This window comes from Haliotis rubra, unplaced genomic scaffold (genome assembly GCF_003918875.1).
Source record: "Haliotis rubra isolate DU_JTF1 unplaced genomic scaffold, ASM391887v1 Scf296, whole genome shotgun sequence".
NCBI classification, from domain to species: Eukaryota; Metazoa; Mollusca; class Gastropoda; order Lepetellida; family Haliotidae; genus Haliotis; species Haliotis rubra.
This window is the reverse complement of record NW_025766964.1, coordinates 259,095-282,025: the sequence shown is the minus strand read 5'-3', so window position 1 is coordinate 282,025 and position 22,931 is coordinate 259,095. Positions and strand designations below refer to the sequence as shown.

At 40.7% G+C, this 22,931-nt stretch overlaps 1 protein-coding gene across 1 annotated transcript; it reads left to right on the top strand.

Annotated features, from left to right (window-relative positions):
- Positions 1 to 13,201: 13,201 nt before the first annotated feature.
- Positions 13,202 to 17,562, top strand: LOC124282244 (adhesion G-protein coupled receptor V1-like). The gene is made up of 4 exons (XM_046718196.1): positions 13,202 to 13,270; positions 14,421 to 14,485; positions 15,817 to 16,058; positions 17,345 to 17,562. Exons 2-4 carry the CDS (start codon positions 14,422 to 14,424, stop codon positions 17,477 to 17,479), a joined length of 441 nt encoding a protein of 146 aa, XP_046574152.1. The 5' UTR covers positions 13,202 to 13,270; position 14,421; the 3' UTR covers positions 17,480 to 17,562.
- Positions 17,563 to 22,931: the final 5,369 nt, after the last annotated feature.

Sequence of the window (22,931 nt, the reverse complement as noted above, 5' to 3'; positions counted from 1 at the left end):
TGTATCTGTGACTTGTGACATGTTAGCAACACGTTTGTCTGTTTGTCTGTCTGTCTGTCTGTCCGTTTGTTTATTGTTGAACGACGTAGTTTGCAATTTCCCAAATTTATATTAATCGAACTACACCCAATGCCAATCACCTGATAATGGCAACCTGCCAAATAGGTCACCGAACCCGCCACAAACAATCTGAAATATTTTCGAAAGCGGCACAATATATTGAATCGGCATAATTTTCACACCGTTATATAACAGTGTTTTAAACACAAGACGTGATAACAGTGCAAAGCACGTTCGCCAAAACATAAAAAAACAGATACAGGTAACAGATAAAATATTGAAGAGAGAAAGTAACTTTACACAGACAAAGCTCGAATTATTTACCCAATTTCTCTTCTGAAATATCAGGAGAGTTTCGTACAACGACAGCAATATTTTCCACTTTTATGATGGTGGTGTGTGGATGATCGAATCTTGACCACACCTATCAGTGAACGCTGTCCTGGGTGAGTTTAGTTTTACTCCGCTTTTAGCAATATTCAAGCAATATAACGTCGGTGGACACCAGAAATAGGCTTCACACATTGTTTCCATGTCAGGAATCGAACCCGGGTCTTCGGCGTGACGAGCGAACGCTTTATCCACTAGGCTACCCCACCGCCCACATGGGTGATATGTTCATATGGATAACTGGTACACACCGGCGCAGTGATGACTTAGCAGAACATCACTGCAACAGGCTAATTTGCATATCAGGTGACCGGACTGTCCGCTTGTTTGTAAACAAACGTGCGTAATCTGTAATCATTAAAGAGTGACCTCCCGGTGCGTTTTTCGTTTTGTTTTGCATAATTATATAGATATTCTGCTACGACTATGACAGGAAAGTATGACAATCCATATTCCCACAACCATTTTCCCACATCCAAGTGATTCTGTCGCCAACTCTCCGCGGGGCTTCGATGAAGCCTCACAACCAATGTAAACAAGGGATGGAAATAGTTCTTCACCTTCTTGGATATTTTCACAATGAAACTTAACTATTCTAGCCCATATGACTAACGATATTTATTGACACGTAAAAAAACAACAGATGAAAAAGCATATACAAGATCTTGACTGGACTGTGTAAGAGGTCACACGGAGGCTGGTGTAGCCGAAGTTCTGTGTTGGCCGCTTGGAACTCTGGGTAGGTGAGCGGATAATTGGATACCGTTACCAAAATATATACTTTTTATGTTTCTTTATGCAGGCGATTTTGCTTTGATAGTTTAAAAATCATAAAGAAAACTGCAGCTGTTGCACATCTATAAACACCACTTCATCCATTCTTGAGCCCATAAAGCGAATTTAAACCTGTAATCCAAAAGCGAGATATTACGCAAAAACGTGTGGAACGCCCAGACCAGTGTAAATACACCAAAAATAAAAAAACAAATCGTTCACGGTTTAGTTTTCAGTAAAGAGGTCATTTTCGAAGATTTGTGTTGCCGGTGTATTTTTTAACTTTAGCTTTTCGTTTTTATCACCACTACTTTTTTAAGTTAAGCTTTCCTTTTTTATCACGTTTACAATTCCATGTTTATCAACACTCACAACCGTCTAAAGAAGGACATACGTTCAACTGGGTGGTTCTCTTCTCTACTTGCATCGATTTCCACAAATCCCACTTTGATAACTTTGATTATTATATCATTAAACTGAGGCACATAAATGCAAGAAGAATCCTGTGTATTTAATGCTGAGCTCATACAACTGGTCACACCCGTTTTGCTATTGGCCTACAAAGTTCAATGATCTATCCGTCTTAAGTGGGGATATTTTCCATCGACTTTAGGATGTGATATCATATAGTAGACACAACAACTCCACTGACCGTGATGCATCACAAATAGTGTCATATGTTGACGTTTGGTCTGGTTCATTGTAAAGGAATCCTGAGTTTCTGTTGATGATGTTGATGCCACAAATCAACCAGCCAAGAACTGTTCCAGGAGTGATTCGGATCCAGAATACATTCAATAAGACATACAGCCAAATAACGTCGTCTCGAATTGACGGTTGTTTCGAAGTAAAAGCTAGCTCCATGCTTGTACCGAATTTAGTTATGGTTCTTCGGATGACTCGAGCACGGTGGTGTAGTGGTTAGCTTGCTGGCCTCTCACGCCAAAGGCCCGGGTTCGAATCCCGGTGGAGACACCAACATTTGTGACCTGGGTCTCATACTGTGTTGTGTCCCTGGCCAAGAAACTTCGTCCACATTGCACTCAGTCCACTCAGCTGTTCAAAATGGGTACCTGAGAAGCGAATGTACGGACCTATACGGTCGCGCTTAGCGCTTAGTAGCAGCTTTGAAAGCACAATTCCGTCAGGGTAATAATGTAACGCCAGAGAGCAACATCGTGTTGGATTCTAGGCGCAAAAATTAGCATTATTATTTACGCAGTCCCCTTAAACTTCGACACAAGGGTATTTGGCTGTGAGATAGTTGCCCTGTCAGAAGTAGAAGTGACACACCCATTAACGTGTGTTTAGTCTGAGATGTGGCATAATAAAGTAACTCGGTGAAACCGTCACTGTAAAGGTACTGAGACAAGCTTGCACAATATATTTGTGTTGCTCACTTCCGAACTTCCAGAACGTAACGAAATTTTGCTTTTTCATAAAAGGATTATGATGATGTAAATCAGATATATCATCACATACCAAATATAGCTATCCTACGACTACAGTGTAAATACCATGATTATTTCAGGTATCTCCATCGACGGTCCATGACAGTGTCCCGATCGGCATTATGAGACGAGATTCTTCTTTAAATCACTATGTACATATACGAAGTATAATATTGTGACTTTTGATGCTGTAAGGTATATCATCTGTTTTTTGTGAGTTTGGGCTCAAGTTACCAAATTTCGTTTCATCGATTACTCTGTGATTGATGTCAATCATGTGCAAAATAGCACTGACATAAAGAACATTATTTTGACTGAAAAATCACGTGGTGTGTGGTCCTGTGCACAGAGCTCGGGTCACAAATCAGTTGAAGTTAAGCAATGTTGGGTTCGGATAGTCCTTGGATGGGTGATCGAGTTAGGCAGCTTGACTCTTGAGAGTTTCTTGGACTACAGTACTGCCCCACAACAAAGCACATGTGATACATGTTGTCTCACCTTAGGCAAAAGAGTTTGTTCAAAATTGCCTCTGTTCACCCACCAGCAAGTGGGTACCCGGTGGATATGTAACCATTAACCATCTAGCGCCTCACAGGCAGCTTGGGTTATCCGGGGTAATAATTAATAGAAGCGCTTTCAGCATATTTCTGTGACGTGGAAAGGCGCTATAGAAATGGCCTATTATCATTATGTTAGAAGACCCACTCCTAGATTTGAAAAATGCCGCAAAAACCATGTGAAGCTCAAATGAATATATTAACAATACATCGGCAATATTCTTCTGACTTTCTTCCACTTATGAACGAAATTTATTGCGTGAACTGTACATATTCAGTAACAAAACACAAACTAAAATCCACGAAGAAGAAAGTATACTCAAGTTTGATGGTGGCGAAACATTAAACACACAGGAAAGGAATGTTTGATGGTGATGTTAGTGACCAACAGTGTTTAGGGCGTAACGTTTGATATGGTTTGGTAACTGTTTTCTTGAATTTTGGGGTATTCGGCTAACATCAGTAGTGTGCCACACAGTACGTTGGTAAAGCCGCATGTTTTTCTATAAGACGTGGATGCAGCTACAGATAATCTGGACTCTGGCTCCTACCTAGAAACAGTATTGGCAGTGTATAGCAGAACCAATACACGGGACTTCCTACAGCAGAACGGTGTCAACATTATGCAGTGGCCAGCCCTTAGTCCTGATTTAAACCCACTTGAACATCTTTGGGATGAAATTCAAAGGAGACTGAATAATGTCATACCAAGGCCGAAGAAAGCCGATTTATTGCGCCAGGCCTTTCTCAGAGTGTGGATCAAGGTGCCAATGGCCTTCATCAATCGATTAGTGCACTCCATGCATAGACGCTGTGCTGCAGTTATTGCCGCTCGTGGTGGTCACACTAGATACTGAGGTCAAGAGTCTGAATCAGTGAATGGACTGCAAACGTTCACGTAATGTCTTGAAATTCTGCCGAGTTATTCATTGATGTGTTATGATATTGTACACAAAAGATGTTTTTGATCCGCTTATTATGTCCATTTCTGTAATGATTTGATTACAGTGCCTCTCTAAATTTGAATTCGTACTGACGTTTTTTTTTGCTGCTGAGTATATGTAATGCTCTCTGGTTCACTGTTGTTCATGTGATCAATGTGTTTCCGGTGTGCTGATACCAAGAAGGGATAGCTGGGTTTTGTATGAGCAACATAACTGGGCTATGCAGCGTTCTCATTGTTCGTCACTTATCTATGCCCAGTTGCATGAGATGGAGAGTCGAAATAGTATGGAGACCCTCCTGTGAAATTTGTTTGGCTGCAGAGCTGTTACAATACTCATATATGTATTTATTTTCGTTGGTTGTAGTATGTGAGTGAGTTTAGTTTTACGCCGCTTTTAACAATATTCCGCCAATATCACGAGGGACACCAGAAATGGGCTTCACACATTGTACCCATGTGGGGAATCGAACCCGGGTCTTCGGCGTGACGAGCGAACGCTTTAACCACTAGGCTACACCACCGCCCCCTGTAGTTTGCGTACGCGTAAATGTTAGTATATTTATTGACAATGTACTGTGCGTCAAATCTTTGAATGGCCTTTAAAAGTGGAATGCATAAGAAAAGCAAGATTTCTGGATATCAACTTCTTGGGTACAACAAGGACTGGTCGGTTTGGAGTCAGTGTAATGTGTCTGAGTGGGGTATTCATGCTTCACTGCGGCATGGAATCTCAGTGGGCTGGCACTATAAAACCAGCTTCAGTCTGGGCTAGTACAAGCAGCCGCACATACACATACACACGCATGCACGTCGTCATATGAGCGAAATATTCTCAAGCAAGACGTTAAACCCAATTTCACCTCACCTCGCCAACATTGAGTGTATTTCAGACGATCTTGCGGGCTTATTTTAGAGATTGTACGTGCGCTTCTAACATTTATAGGAAACATAATGTGTTTTAAAACAATAATATTACATCTATACTGAACTACAAAAGAAACGTCTCCTTTCAAAACAAAATGCAAGATTTTGTTATAAAAAAAAATGGTGTTTTCATTATGATTGTATGATTTGTTAACATGTTTTTCAATCCAAATTGACAGTTATTACCAACAGTGTGTTTTCTGATGAAAAAGCATATCGACCAAACGCACCTAAAAAGGCAGACGTGGTAAAAGGTTCCGTCTGACATTCGTAAAAATGAAAATGCACGTGCATGTCGCGACAACCCTACCAATGAAAGCGAGTCACAAACTCGCCTGCAATCATTTTTGTTTTGACACAATCGCCATGGCACGACTTACGAGAGATCAGAAGAACCAAGTCTGCAAGTTGGCAAGACTGCACGGTGGGTAGCCAATCATTTAATGTTCATGTTAGGACAATCTACCGACTGCAGGAGTGGTATCAGGCCACTAACAGCATCCAAGACCGTCCACGCAGTGGGCGACCTTCAGTAACACCACAACGTCAAGACCGACAGATAGTGCGCCATCATCTGCAGGATCGCTTCCCCAGAGCGACGGAAACAGCACTCTGTACCATTGGGACTCACAACAGACCCATCAGTGCCGATACAGTGCGTCGACGTTTGCGCGGAAGAAACCTCTGCTGTCACAGACCATATCGTAGTCCTGTCGTCACCGCTTGTCACCGCCCAAACCGACTGCAATTGGCAACTCAGCATCGAATTGGCGTTATCGAGAATGGAGAACTGTGCTTTATGAAAGCCAATATTGTGTATTGACAGTCGATGACAGAGTGAGAGTATGGTGAAGACGTGGGGAACTTTTTATTGTTGAAAGAGACGCGTGGGGTGGTCGAAGCATCATGGTGTGGAGTGCAATCGGTCTGAACCTGATAGCTGGCAGCCTGGCACCGTGGTGTTCCACAATCTCGGTCCAGGATGTGGAAATGACGTAACAGCTGCTCGCTGTATTGACCAAGTCATAATACCACATTTTATCACATTTTCCAGCCAGGCAACGCTCGTGCGCCCACTGCCAGAGTAAAATTGGACCTCCTAAGACAACATGGCATCCAACCCGTACAAAAACTTGTACTCAATCCGGATTTGAGTCCAATAGAATACCTCTGGGACAAGATTTAAAGAAGACTGAAAGACCTCCACTCGATCAGGCATTTCACAGAGTATGGACCCAAGTGCCTATGGCCTTCATCAACCTGCTAATTCATTCCATGTACAGACGATGTAAAGCTTTCATCTATGCCCATGGAGGCCACACACGATACTGACTTTGGGGTATCTTAATGGTACCATTTGTGATTTTGTTTGTGTGAACTGTAAATGTGATTCCCGAAAATGTGTAAACCATAATTGTCAAGTTTGAACTCAATCCTCCGTTTTGATTGTTAATTAGAGTGCATTAAAGTGTGTGCTTTAAGAAACCGCTATCGGTGCGATATTTCTTTTGTGGTTCAGTATATATAATAAGGCTGGGACGGGTAACCCGGATACCCGGGACGGGTGGGTATTGGGTAATGATTTGGACCGGGTACCCGACTCAATACCCGGAGCCGTTATGATCATGTGACTGATAGATTAAACAATGTTATGTGTTAGTATTTCTTGATTAAAATGTTGTATTGTCTTTGAAACTTTAGACATTACAGTCACTTCTATTGAACAATAAACATGGATAAGATATTGAAAAACTCGAAATTTTAGCCTCCGAGCTGAAGAATATGTTGCCATTTCTTACAAGTTTGATATCAGGAATCAACATAACGGATATCCGGGTAGGGTTGGGTAATAGGGGGTGGTTACCCAGGTGGAAAATGTGGACCCGTCCCAGCCCTACTCTATAACTAACTTTAATCTTTAACATTGGCTTTATGTTTCAGATCTCTGGGGATCTCCAGGGGTATGACATGTAGATGTATCTAAGAGGTTTAATTCTTAGAAATGAATGGATAATAACAAACCAAAAAAACAAAGAAACAGCAATACAATATTCGAGTGCTTCGGTGATATTAAGTACCACTGGAATCCAGCCATTCGTCACCACTCGCCCCTTTCCGTAACCTCCAAGAAGAATCGACCCATTCGTGACCAACTCGTGTTATTCCGGGGAAAGCCGAATAGCGTCTTGGAGTTTACGGAAAGGAGCGAGCGGTGACGAATGGATGCCCCTTTCCGTAACCTCCAAGAAGACTCGTCCCCGTCTCGATGCTTGTTATGTGCGGAAATACGACAAACCAATCAGAACGCGCGTAATGGTTGCGGTGCTTTAATAAATATAGTCCCGACTACTTATGTCATATAGGTCGTCATATTGAAAGTACTGAGAACGTAGCTAACAGAATTGTGCTGTCTAATGTGAAGTTTTTTTTATAAGAATCATGCGATTGACGGTGAGAGATTCAAATACACGAACGTGCGTTTGTTGACATAGCGGCTCTCACTGGTCCAACTGAGTGTATTTCTGACGATCTTGCGAGCTTGTTGTGGAGATTGTACGTGCGCTTCCAACAGTTTTAGGAAACGTAATAATAAATCGCTACGAGTTTCAAAACAATAATATTATATCTGTATGTAACTAATCAACTTTAATCTTTAACATTGGGCACATATTTCACATCTCTGGGAATATTTTAGTCTGACCAAAAAAGGTCATTAATATATTTTTCAGCGATCACGAAATCATTTAAAATTCCAGTTAAGGTATGACAGCAAGGTTACATGTATTTCCAGTTTGAGGAATAAAGTCATTTTTGAGTATCTGCTTTGGGAATTAACGTAGCTGATTTGTTTCTGCATATTCAATAAAACAATTGCCATTTGTGACGATTAAATTGGAAATATAAGGTGAACAGCTGGTAATAATTACATTAGAATAGAATACATAGAATATGTTTTTCTCCTTCCTTTAGAGTTGTATCAATGAGGTTTAACGCTTTAAAATAAATATGTAAAAAATCAAAAACAGCAAAACAATGTGCGAGTGCTTTGGTGATATTGAGAAACATTGGAATCAAACAGAGATAGAGTTATCGTTCTTGTTTAAAGTAGTTCTGATACTCATGCGCGAATATGAAATATGCACGAGTCGCTATTCGGCTTGCCCCGGAATAACACGAGTTGGTCACGAATGCCCTTATAAGGTTGTGTACCTTGCTTTGCTGCTAAGCTCGGCCGCCATCTTTGTTTGGCTTAGCAACGACGGATCTGCCAGGCATTCTTCTTTCTCAGAAGACAAGGGCTTGTAACGCTAAAAACTGCCATCAAGGTATATACTGTCACTGACGGGGCCTTAGTACTATATAAATGGAAAGGGATGTAACGAGGTCAACACACCAAGTTCGTTTCAGGTCGAATTCAACAATACTCTATGTATCTATCCCATTTATCTTACTGTATGCACCCATTTCAAGCCAATAGATTTACCTACAAAATGAGACATACAGCACAAAAATCGAAGCAGTACTTTGGGAGCTAGGGTCTTCGGAAGCTCGAAAAATCGTGATTTCTCGATTCCGAGCCAAAATCCCTGCTCAGAATTTGTAGCGGTAACTCACCCATTTTCTTGTTTATTTCACAGTATACACAAACGACATGCACCAAAACATGTTGAACTGATCGCACCTATCAGCGCGCTAGTCGCCATTCTTACGGAGTCACTTACATCTCACTGTCATAATGAGTTTACGAACATTTATTCATCGCAAACAGAATTGTGTCGTGCCCGTTCGCCATTGACGACCTTGGCCTTAACCTACCCCGCACTTAAAAGAGCAAGGGAGCTCATTGGCTAAAAATAAATTATGTCCCATCAAATCGTTGACTCTTTTCAGTGCGGGGCAGATTTAGACCAAGGTCGTCAATGGCGAACGGGCCATTTATGGTATTTCATGGGCCCGTAGGATCACAGGTTTCCCAGATCCTTGTGCAGATATCCTGGTTATTAATGTTAAAGAATCAGCAATGAGAACTTGTGTTAAACATGTGGTTAGGAAAGATCCTGTCACCCCAGGTATATTTTTGAAGTTGCTGAATATATTTGGCGGAAGCAATGCTACTTTGCTTGATTTAAGGTTCTTATCAATGTCTTTGTTCTCATACGCAGGATTTTAAAAAATTCCGAAATAGTGAACATAAAAAGGAATTATATTACTTTTCAAAGGCTACATAAGTGTATTTTCAACAAAAATAAAACTGACCTTGGGAGAAATGTTTTGATCAGTCACTAGTTCTCCTACATGTCCAGTTACTATGTTAAAGAGGTATCTTAAGGCAGCAGATACAGTCAATTCGTCTGAAGATTAAACATATATATACTACAAACAAAAAGTATGGGAACACCTTAAAATTTCACAGTAATATATAAACTTTAACGTGGTGAGGTCATTTATACTCTTTTTGTGAGCTTAATGGGCACTTTAAACGACATTTTAAAACATGCACTGAAGCAACTGATACAATATTCGTTATGTTTGAGTGAAATGAAACATTGTCGAAATCAGCAAAAAACAAGGGTGCTGAAACACACCAGCACCATTTTTGATTCAGAGACAACATAAGGCGGTTACATTTAAGACGATGTGAATTCATTGCAATTAGTGACTGCGAATTTGGGAAATTGATTTTTTTTGTATTGTATGGTTGGACGTAAAGATGTTTTGCCCGTTCTTTTACAGGCCTGCAGACTGCAGCCTATATTACGAGTACGTTGAAAATATCGTATGTTTGTTTGAGCGTAAATACGGTAAAATAGTTTAATCTGACTATCGTGGATACATTCACTATTCAAAGTTCTGTTAATTTCAGTAATATAAACAGTGTTTTCATCGCAACCGTTTGTTTCATTGTACGGCAGTTGTAGTGGTATATTGAGTGGTATTCAGTCATGTGACCTTTCTGCGCGGACTGCCAGATCGCTGCTCGCACAGGCGAACCGCGTGGTCCTTTCAGCTTTTCAGCCAAACGTTAGTGAGAATGATGGACGACTCTCATAGTGAGACGCGTTTTCTTTCTACAGTAATTACAATCTCAAAACTTTTGCAGGATGTGCAAAAAAAGATGTGATCACTGGATAGTCTGGCCCATGCTCGACTCCGGCATTTAGGCCACATCAAAATAATTTCTTTTTTCTCATTACCGCCCGACCCTATCTTTTTTTGTACTGGTACATTTGCATGTATACTCCCCATCAAAGGTTTAGACTCACTAGTGTAAATGTACTGTAAATGTACTAGTGTAAAGTCAACTGTTCTGAACTAAATTTTGTATAATAATCCATACAGTTTAAAGGTACTATTTATACATGATACATTGTAAAACAAACTCGTGACGTTGAAACGTTGATTGTCATGTGTTCAATATTAATGATGAAACTCGGTGAAAAATTGCGATTTTTTATCAAAACTTTACTACGAAAACGCAGCTGTTGACGTGCACGATAATTGTAAGTGCTTTTCAGCAATTTGATGCATGATCCTCGTGCAATTAATCTGCATAAGGTTTGCAGATGTTTCCCCCCAAGTTAGTGGAGAAATTCATCTTCGTTGTAACCATATGCACATACATAACATATTGTGATTGATTTAAGCAGAGACCATATAATAGATTATATGGTCTCTGATTTAAGCGAGTCTAAACTTTTGATGGGTAGTATATAAAGCCGGCAGACTTCCGAAATCCGTCTCAGCTTCCGGCATTCCAAGTTTTCGACTATCATAGTATAGAAAAACAGAATGAAGTCATTCGTCACCACTCGCCCCTTTCCGTAACCTCCAAGAAGGGTGTTCGACTTGTCCCGGAATAACACGAGTTGGTCCATTCGTGACCAACTCGTGTTATTCCGGACAAGCCGAATAGCGACTCGTGCCCCTCTGGAAGGAATTCATATTGGCTCATGAACATCAGAACTATTTTAAACAAGAATGATAACTCTATTCCTGTTTCATTCCAATGTAACTTGACATCACCGAAGCACTTGTACATTGTATTGCTGTTTTTTGTTTTTGCTTATTTATTTTGCTGGTCGACCTGTACGTCGGTGGAAGCGACCTGACTGTGAGAGAGTGCTCTTTACGGATGAAAGTCGGTTCAATCTGTTCAGAGTTCGAGTTTTTCGAGAGGTTCAACCGTTCGACGTAGGAGGGGTCTGAATGCCCAGCGATACAGGGACGAAGTGTTGAGACCTTTTAATGTGCCCTTAATTTGACAACAGCCAAGAGCAGTCATTTTGCAGACAACAACGCAAGGCCTCTAAATTGTTCAAGAATATTGCCTTGGTCAGCCCGTTTTCCAGACATGAACCCGATTGAACATCTCTGGGATCATCTTGATCGTCAGCTGAAACAGCGTGTCCCACCTCCAGCGAACCGACAGGGACTTAACAGACTCTCTTGGACCTGCTGACGACGTCCGCCGACGTCCTCCTGTTGACGTGTATTTGATGTATGGATGCCCACACTCGCTATTGATGACGTGTCCCCTAACTCCTGTCTCATATGACTCTTGAGGCACTTTTGAATTGTAATTTTTTAAACCTTGACACTTTCTTAATGAATTGGAAAATGATTTCTGTTTGAAAAATAATTATCATTAATCTCTCATACGTCTCTGTTTCTAGTAGTTAAGTCGGTGATAATTTTCCTTTGCCCGGTAGTTTATAAAACCCCAGATATGTGAACAATATCATTCCGTTCAGACAGCGTCCAGTTTGTTTAACTGCGTCCAAGTTATGGTCAAGCATCAATGTACAACGTTATTCAACTAAATACCCTCAAGGGTAGATCTAGGCATATAGACATCTGGCTTCCATCGGTTAACTATTAAAGGACGTTTTGGGTGATAGGTTTGGGAGAAGCCGGGAAAAACTTATCTTTATTGGTATATTAAGTGTCCATGCTACACATTACCTATGGTATTCTCCAAATGACTGTCTTGACAAGGTGACACCATTAAACTCTATCGACTCCCACGTGAATGACTAATGCTGAAATCTATTAAATCAATCGGGATTACTGAATGTCCCTAAACCGACATTGCTCCCGATGTTATCGACGGGTTAATCACTAGTGATTGGACTGAAACCGCTGCTGCAGTGTTGGCGTGAACCATGTGGCTGAACATCAGTGAGTTGTTGTCGGTTTGTTGTTTAACGCCGCACTCAGCAATATTCAATCTATATGGGGGTGGTCTGTAAATAATCGAGTCTGGGCTAGACAATCCAGTGATCAACAGCTTGAGTGAGTGAGTGAGTGAGTGAGTGAGTGAGTGAGTGAGTGAGTGAGTGAGTGAGTACTTCAGTTATATAAGTAAGTGTGTTGTTAGGGGAAAGGCCAAATTGATCCAGGGCCTTCTTTCACAAAACACCAAGGTGATCGTAAGTCACTAAGGTAACCCTAGTGCAATGTTAAAGAATGGGAGTTAAGGTTAACCTTAGTGATTGAGTGAGTTTAGTTTTTTACGCCGCACTCACCAGTATTCCAGCTATATGGCGGCGGTCTGTAAATAATCGAGTCTGGACCAGGCAATCCAGTGATCAACAGCATGAGCATCAATATGCGCAATTGGGAACCGATGATATGTGTCAACCAAGTCAGTGAGCCTGACCACCCGATCCCGTTAGTCGCCTCTTATGACAAACATGGGTTACTTAAGATCAACATTCTAACCCGGACCTTCACGGGTGTTAACCTTAGTAAAGGTTGCTTCGTGAACGGAGTCCCAGGTCCTTTCACTTTGGTATCTATGGGGGAGGCGATAGATTAAAGAGTTCGCTCGTCATGTCGAATTCCCGGGTTCGATTCCAATATGGGCACAATGTGTAGAACGCTAAAATCCATTTCTTGTGGTCCCCGCCGTGATATTGCTGAAATATTGCTAAAAGCGACGTAAAACCATACTCACTCACTAACTGTATGGTCATCCCACTTAACCCATAGGGATTTGGGTAAAGACGAACAAATCTGTGACAACAGATAGCACTGGCATTTTATCCATATCACAGATTAAATGTACTTACTGAATCATTGAATTAAATCACAAAGCACAATACAGAAGTTACTAGAGTGCAGTTCTGTAGACAGTTGCAGTGCAGCGCTACATCAGTGCGGGCAATGTAAGTCGGACATGCAGTTCATTTTATATCAAGTCAGTAACGATTGTATCTTTGTATCATATCCTGTAGCCTGTATATGACGTAGCGTGTATATGGGATATGGATATATGGTGGAGCTTGTTTACAGGGTATGATTATATGGTGTGACTTGTATACAATATATGAGTATATGGATGAGCTTGTATACAATATATGAGTATATGGTGGAGCTTGTATACAATATATGAGTATATGGTGGAGCTTGTTTGCAGGGTATGATTATATGGTGTGACTTGTATACAATATATGAGTATATGGTGGAGCTTGTTTACAGGGTATGATTATATGGTGTAGCTTGTATACAATATATGAGTATATGGTGGAGCTTGATTATATGGTGTATTGTATACAATATATGGTGTGGACTTGTATACAATATATGAGTATATGGTGGAGCTTGTATACAATATATGAGTATATGGTGGAGCTTGTATACAGGGTATGATTATATGGTGTGACTTGTATACAATATATGAGTATATGGTGGAGCTTGTTTACAGGGTATGATTATATGGTGTGACTTGTATACAATATATGAGTATATGGTGGAGCTTGTATACAATATATGAGTATATGGTGGAGCTTGCAATATATGAGTGTATACATACAATATATGAGTATGATTATATGGTATGGTGGAGCTTGTATACAATATATGAGTATATGGTGGAGCTTGTATACAGGGTATGATTACAGGGTATGATTATATGGTGTAGCTTGTATACAATATATGAGTTTTTGGTGGAGCTTGTTTACAGGGTATGATTATATGGTGTGACTTGTATACGGGATGTAATATTCTGTAGCTTGTATGCGGGATATGAATATAAGGTGTTGCTTATATACAGGTTTCGGATATATGGTGTAGCTGTAGCCAAAAACATGAAATGTGAGCAAAGTACACATTCTCGCCCATTGAGTTTTCGAAAAGAAAATTTTCATTTCTTCATCCTTAGCATATGCTCATGATAACTGCATGTTGAATTTTTGTCAAATTCTTTGTCAGAAACTGGCCGCAGTACGGAAAGTTTCAGGACTTTGGGGTTTCCAGAATTAAATTGAGATCACGATGTGTTATATCTAAACCACTATATTGTTTGTTAATTCACAGCATGAAGGCTACCTGTGTCTGTATTTTGGCGGCCATCATTGCGATCAAAGCAGATCAAGCAGAAGGTTTGTTAACCATGAACTGTTTCAATTAAAGGTGATGGGCAAGCCTTCTGCGTGCGTGCGTGCGTGCGCTCGTTATAATCCGGACTTTTATAGGGCCAGCAAACATAAATATGTAACAGTTTAATATGGATTCCCAACTTTAAACTCAAGTCTGTGTTTATTGCCCAGGCAGGGTAATATCAAATACCATCCTTACGTCACGTTGTGTGACGTGGCAAAGGGATCCAACTGGATGAAATTTAAAGGCACAATGTCACAAATTTTCGACAATATTTTGGCCTATATTTTATATATTAGGGGCATATGCACTCACTTTAAGTCACCGACAACACCGCGTGCGACACATTCGTCACCACTCGACCCTTTCCGTAACCTCTAAGAAGCGGCATTCGGCTTGTCCCGGAATAACACTAGTTGGTCACGAATGAAGTGCGTGTTGGATATTCGTAAAAAGCGCTACAAGGGACATAACTCCATGGGGTTCGCTTGAATTAATGTTCGGCCGGTAGAGGATGCGAGAGTAGATTTAATGCAACGATGTATTAATTCATTCAAACATTTTAACTTAATATTGTTATCTACATACGTAATTCTTTTGGGAATAAATTATACGGTAGTTTCCCTGGGGGCTGATAGTTATTATTATTGAGAGAAATGCATGATGTTTTTTTTAGAGAAGTGTGCTGTGGCATTATGCCCTTAAAGACACTTTTACGAATGGTTAAATTTCAGAATGTCAGATTAATAAGTTCACAGTGACAGCCGTACACGTTAACACCTCTGCTGACAAGTAGACCCGTATAGTACATGGGACTTCTCCGAGAGCATAGTTTTGTCCATATTGGATAAAAGATAGGTGTCTCATACATCCGGCATTATGTTTCTGTGAGTTTCTACTGTTCAGAAGATACAAATGCGCTTTATTTGTACACCAGCCTTGGAATTCTCAATATCAACGCACAATTATAAACAGTAGTCTTGCGGAAAAATATAATGAAGCTGTTGCAGTAATGTTTAATAACGTCTTAATTACTGCCTGCTAATTATGACAATCTGTTCAAAAGATTAACATTTTTAACTTCAGGTTTATCAAAGACCTGGTATTCATATACACCGCTTATGTTTCAGTTTCTGATTTACAGGATCTTGGTCCCGATGCACATAGCGTTCGTAACGTTACGACCTGTCGTAACTCTATAGTTAACCTTTGGCGTACGAATGTCGTAGCGCTACGAATGCTTTGTGGATTGGGGCCAAAGTCCTATAAATCAGAACCTGAAACTTAAGCGGTCTATATGAATACGAACATCATGCACTGTATTCACAACCAGGCAACCGAGAGTCAGTGTTCATCCACTTTGAGCGCTATGCGGTGAACGAGGGTGATCCAGGTGCTGTGGCGAGGGTACGTGTTGACCGCGTGGGTCTGGCGAACAGGCGGACAACAGTCAGCTACTCTCTGCTAGAAGACACCGCCACAGCCGGTGACGACTTCGACGGGATACCAGGCACCGTTACCTTTGAGGCGGACGAACGTACACAGTACATCAGGATTCCCATCTTTGATGACAGCGTAAGTGTGTCGTCATCATCCCTCGAATAACTGTAAAACATACAACTGTGTCATCAGGTTGGAATGTTATTTTTTCCCCATTATAACTCTATTTTTTCCCATTCCAATGTTGTTTTACGCCGTGATTTGAATGCGCGATCTGAAACAAAGCTGCGAGTAATTAATGGAGAGTCTGCCAGACAAACAAGGTAATATCATTATGAATGACGTCTACCGTCTACTACGATGTGTAGGCAACCAAGTCAAAGTTGTTATCGACAATGTACATTATCTTGCCTCACACATAAATGCCGTTTTCTGGTTGGCTGAGCGCTCTTCTATTATTTTCAATGTATCCCGCTTACAAGCAAGTAACATTTTCTGTGTGCCCCGCTGGGAATGCCGAACTCATTTGGTACTTCGTAGTAGAAAGTCTTTATCTCGAATAACGTTGAATCACGTATGATGTACGGAAATTACCGAATGCAAATCGATGGAACGGAGATAACTCTAAATTTGTTTTTCTTTTCTTGTCGTCTGGTACTCCATACTATGATCCATTACCCGTGCTTCAAACAGTTCAAAATTACCATTGAAGTGTTCTGTATATACGTTGTTCACTGGTCCCTCGGGGCCCTTGGGTTGATGTACCCCTCGAGACCAGTGAACAAATAATTATGTTTTATGGACATGCTGACGTATCAACCATTTTGTTTTGACACTCAGCCTGATCAACCTTTACAACCACCCTCATACAAAATAAACGGATGATCTAATCCTGGGATGTACATGATAAGAATAGGTCGTGGGTACCTTCATTTCCAAGAATGGTACTGGCCAGACTAAGGCTGCACAGTCAGATTTAAGATCTTCCTCGAAAATTTGTTGCTGACAGGACTAGTTTATAAACGCCCATCGCCTCCACTCTGTGTAATATGTGCGTGCGTGCGTGTGTGTGTTTAAGCACTGTAATACTCCAGACGTACGAGGGATGTTAATAATCGATTTTAGACCAGACAATCCAGTGTGTAGGTCATGAGCGTCGATCATTGCAATTGGGATACGATATGCCATGTGTAACCAAGTCTGCGAGCCTGACCACCCGATCCCGTTAGTCGCCTCTTACGACAAGTTCGCTGACTTAGTTGGTCGACACATTTCATCGTATCCCAGTTGCGTAGATCGATGCTCATTCTCTTGATCACTGGATTGTCTGGTCCTGACTCGATTATTTACAGACCGCATATGGATGGAATATTGCTGAGTGTCGCGTATAACTAAACTCACTCATAACTGACTTTTTTCAGGAGTTGGAGAGTAACGAGATGTTTGAGGTACGTCTTGATCACACAGACAACGGCAGTCTCGGAGAAACAAGACAAGTGGCTGTGTACATCATGGACGACGAACTGAAAGCGTATCTGCAAGCTAACCAACGTTGAATCTGCTGTCATAGCCACGAAACGAAATGCAGGACTTACACTGAATGTATCATAGTTCCAGTGATTAAATATACCCATAACAGGCTTACGTATTGTCTGGTGTGTCGAATAAAAGGTTCAATGTGTAATCTCTACAGGGGTTCAGGTTATTGCGCTATGTGTTTTATAGGCAAGAGTTTTTTAAACAAACACTTGAACCGAGGTTCGATCTGGCCCTATTAGTGAGTATTGTTTTACGCCGTTTTTACCAAAATTCCACCAATAAGAAATGGGCTTCACACTTTGCATCCATGTGAGAAATCGAACCCGGGTTTTCGGAGTGACGAGCGAACGCTTTAACCACTAGGCTACCCCACCGCCTGACCTTATTAACTGAGCTCTGAAAGAGCTTCAACGTACAGTTGACGTTTCCGAAATAGCACCAAAACAGTTTTACCCTTTTTACATGTCATCATGTGTTGTCTTGGTTGTCGTTTACCGTCTCACTGCAGTACTCCTGCTGCATGACGGCAGTCTGCAAGTAATCCAGTCTGGATCAGACAAACCAGTGATAGAAATTATGAGGTGAGGTGAGGTGAGGTGAGGTGAAATTGGGTTTAACGTCGTGCTTGAGAATATTTCGCTCATATGACGACGTGCATGCGTGTGTATGTGTATGTGCGGCTGATTGTACTAGCCCAGACCTAAGCTGGCTTTATAGTGCTAGCCCACTGAGATACCATGCCGCAGTGAAGCATGAATACCCCACTCAGACACATTATACTGACTCCGAGCCGACCAGTCCTTGTTGTACCCATAAATGCCGAGCGTCAGGCAGGGACCAACAAGTGCCATATTTTAACGTCTTTTGGTATGACGCGGTCGGGGATCGAACCCGCGACCTTCCGCTCTCCGGGCGGACGCTCTAACCACTACACCACGGAGGCGGTAATAGAAATTATGGGATGCGACCTACGCAAATGGATTACGATGACATGCATCAACCAACGAACCCGTTTGTGGTTTCTTACGGCAGGATGGGAAGCTGATATTCGTGAAATTCTGGTAACTGAATCGCTAATCAACCCTATACTTGTCTCCTTAAAACTGACAGCCTAAAGATCATTAGAATGACCAATACTGGTATGAAACATTTATCGTTTAAGAGAGATAGAAAACGTGTGTATTTGTCACTTGCAATGTGGCAATATAGTATTACTGAACAAAAATGATTCGAAATCATGACAATTAATTATGTACCGTTAACATACGGAAACTCAGCTTTCACTGGATCTAAGTAATCCCCAAAATATTCAGGACCCAGGTGTTTTGCTCAATATATGAAACACTACTTGAATAACAATTACGACAACACATTTTGAATGTATTTAACAGATACATTTGTCATCAGCCTATATGACATGATGATTTAAATTAACTTCTAAAACAGCCATTATTTTTGTCGAAGAGGAACACTTTTTATGTAATGATACATTAACTTGATAACGGTGTTAGGATCTACACCGAAACGTCGCATCTATTACAATAGAGAAGTTGTCTAGCCATAAAAAGTGTTCCTCTACATCATACAGCTTCTTAATGCCACTTGGGGCGGTGGGGTAGCCTAGTGGCTAAAGCGTTGGCTCGTCACGCCGAAGACCCGGGTTCGAATCCCCACATGGGTACATTGTGTGAAGCCCATTTCTGGAGTCCCTCGCCGTGATGTTGCTGTAATATTGCTAAAAGCGGCGTAAAACCAAACTCAGTCAGTCAGTCTAAATGCCACTTAAGGAAGTTATCATTTTTGTTGCTCAGAAACAGGATCCTTAATTCCCCAATTACACTTTTGAATGTGAAATATTTTACATATTTTCTCCGCTAATGGTTAGCCGATGTATAATGAGAGAAGTGGTGTATAAATGACCTATTTAACACACTGACATGCATTACCATTCCTCTAAGTGAAGGTCCTGGGTGGATGACGGTGGTCTGCACATGGCCTAACTCCGATAATAAACTTACAGGGCGATGTAGAACTAACTTTCCTTACTTCATAGTGTAAAATTACTGGAAATATACTTAAATAACTTAAATTTCAGAGGTTGTTCAGTTAATTTCCTTGGCTCAAAATACAATGATTCCCTGCTGGATATATAAAGTATTTGTTTGTGCCTTATACCCTTTCCGCATGCGCATGATTTACATGAGTATATTTACATACATGCAAATATATGCAAATACATTGTACACAAACATATATACCCAACACCCTAGCCATAAATTATGGAGAGTCCTCGCATTTGAAAACAAATCAGACATTTTTGTTTGTTTATTCTCAATTGACGATTCGAGAGCGATTTTCTCGGCGACACTTTCTAAGTTCTTAATGTGGGACAACAAGTGCGTCTCGCTAGAGGAAGCGAAGTGCTTCATTTCTTTGAACATTTTGAGGAAGTCTCTCATTGTCATGGAGAGCTGCTTCCCTGGAACCTCTGTCTCTTCGTCGGAGTAAGAATGCACTGTGTCTTCTTCCTTGGGTGTTGCCGTCAACAGTTGGTCCTCCCACAAGTGCGTGTCGGGGTTTTCTGTAGGGATGGCCATGTCACTGGTGACGAAATCTGCTGACGTCATGTCAGGGTAGAGTATGGAAATGAGCCTAAACAGGGGAATGTCGTCATCTTCGTCATCGCTGCGATTTTATGCCGATAACTTAAATTACTCTTTCAAAGTAGAACAGGGCTACCAAATTTTAGGACAACAAATCCTATGTTACCAATAGAAACAGGCGCTGGCTAAATATTTTGAAAAAACACCGACTTTGTAAAATCTTTGTAATCAAGCTATATATGACGAATTCCCTTTTTTACTCATGTGTCCATCACTTGTTGAGCAACGAAAAATCTTTTTATCAAAATATTTCCGTGTGAATCCCTGTCTGTCAATATATTGATCTCGTGAAATATGATTATTAACCACTCATCCTCAAAATAGCCAAATAAAACCCTGTTTAATCCTCTTCAAATGACATCATGTGAATGTTTTATTTACATTTGTATATACCTGTATGTTTTCTATATCACCTTTTGGTTTTTTTAGAATAAAATTCTGTCCTGTTCTTCTGTTCTGTTAAGGGCCCGTGGGGTAGCCTACAGTTTGTTCAGCTTGACCTGATCAAGTGAATACTAATGCATTGCGTGATCGTGTCACAACTGGTTCGGTCTATTATTGGGAAGGGGTGCACCTTTGTCTGTTGATTGTCAACATTTCCTAACTTTCTTTAAACAAGAAGCTACAGCTGGTTTAATGTTTCCGATTCGGTCTTTAGGCAGCGAGCAGCAGCAGCAACTGGTACGCCGGTGTTTCCTGTGATAATTGAACTGGGTGTAAAGAGTGATAGTGAGAGTGAATCGGATTGCGAAAGTAACTGACGTGTGTACGTTGTAAAGTAAACCAAAATAGATAGCATATGACCATATAAACAATCCAATTAAAACATGAAATGATTGTTTTTTCAGAAGTGTTTTCCGGGACAAGTTCTGTAACGAATCCATGTATCCATGCTTCGCACGAACGCAACATTAATTACATTCTCTGTTCCCCTATTTAATGAAGTTAACTCGACCTGGAGTTTGTGCCATTTGACCTCCCGGGTCATGCATATGTAGAGTAGCTCAGGTCAAGCTGAACAAGCTGTAGTGGTTAAAGCGTTCGCTCGTCACACCGAAGACCCGGGTTCGAATCCCCACATGGGTACAATGTGTGAAGACCATTTCTGGTGTCTCCCGGCGTGATATTGCTGGAATATTGCTAAAAGCGGCGTAAAACCAAACTCAGTCAGTCTGTTCTGTTCGACACTTCACGGATTGGCCAGCCGCCTGTTTTGACAGCTTCCACTGTACTCAGTTGGTTTCCCTATGGGTTATGCTGCAGTAGGCCTTGTTCAAAATATTTGTACTAATCGAAGAGTAGATTAAATCTATGATTTATTTACATGTCGTTTAGGTGCAATATATTTTATTGTATGTTATTGTACCAAATAATGTTCTGGCTATGTACTCAGAGAGTACGAATTTTACATACATAATCAGAATATTTTGACTCGCATTTTCAGACTGGTCAGACAAGACTGTTTTTCTTTCCTCTGAAGTCAATTAAGTAAAAATCATACAAAAACAAAACATAAAACATCCACTGGGATAATTGCTTTTCACAATGAAGGCAAACTGAAAAAGGTAACATTTAGCTTATGGGAGATACTAGATGGCAGATTTACACTTAGGATAATTAATTGGGTTCACCTTTTTCGGTTGGTTATCCTGGTCCACATCAGTGACATTTAATCATCAGTCAATGTATTGGTGTCAGTAATGACTTTGTAACCTTTGCGTTTAAAACTGAGAATAGGAAATTTAAATATATGGTCGTCAATTTAGACTGGCAGCCCAAACTAGCCATTTTGGATTCCTACAGTAATAGAAGAACCAAAAGCAACGGAAATTTACCAATTTTATATCAAATTCAAACAAGACAGGGGAGGTATACAATTATTTAAGAACATTTACATCTGTTACCATAATGTAGAATATATAAGAATACACTTATGTATAAACCAATTGTTTTCTTGAATAAAGAGATTTAACCACAAGGCTTCCCCACCGCCCCTTTTAAGCATTAGCTTCCAGTTCCTTATGCTACTTGTACCACCTTAACACTTGAGGCGGAATGAGCCGGAACGGTGTCGGAATGAAAATTGCTGGAGATCCTTGTAAATTCGAAATGAATTCTAAAACTTCTTACTCCATTCCGAATGCACTCCAACTATTCGTGTCAATTCTTGTAACATGCCCGAATGTTTTGAACATGTTCAAAACTTTCGAGGTACATTCGAAGCGGAAGTATAGCGAATAGCATTTGAAGTGCATTCTAACTGCATTCTAAGTATTCTTACTGCATTCTAACTGCATTCTAAGTATTCTGAATGTATTTGAGGGAGAATCGAAAAGGCAAGCCACTGCAAAACCTGCAAGAATGACCCGAATGCACCTGGAATGTTCTTTGATTGCTGCTGGTATTTAGGTGGAATATTCTTCAAACGTATCGGAATATTTCGCTTGCACTTGGAATACAGCTCGAATGTACCTCGAATACACCTCGAATACAGTGCGAACGTCCCGAATGCTCTTCAAATGAGCCCTCGCGTCACAAAAACGTAGCCACCAAAAGTAGTGTAAAATGGGAATTACATTTAATTGAACTTAGAGAACTCAGAGGACACAAAGTGGCTGGTAATATCATAACACATTAAGATGTTGGTGTCATATATTTATAAGAAACCTTATCAATGATAAAAATATAGCAAATCGAATGCCCATATGTCACTTATCCATCAATCATCCTGTTCTGCCAGGGCACGGCTCCAACTGGGTTGTTGAAGTAATACTTGAGGATCTCCCGCTGATTCTTTCCAGCCTGG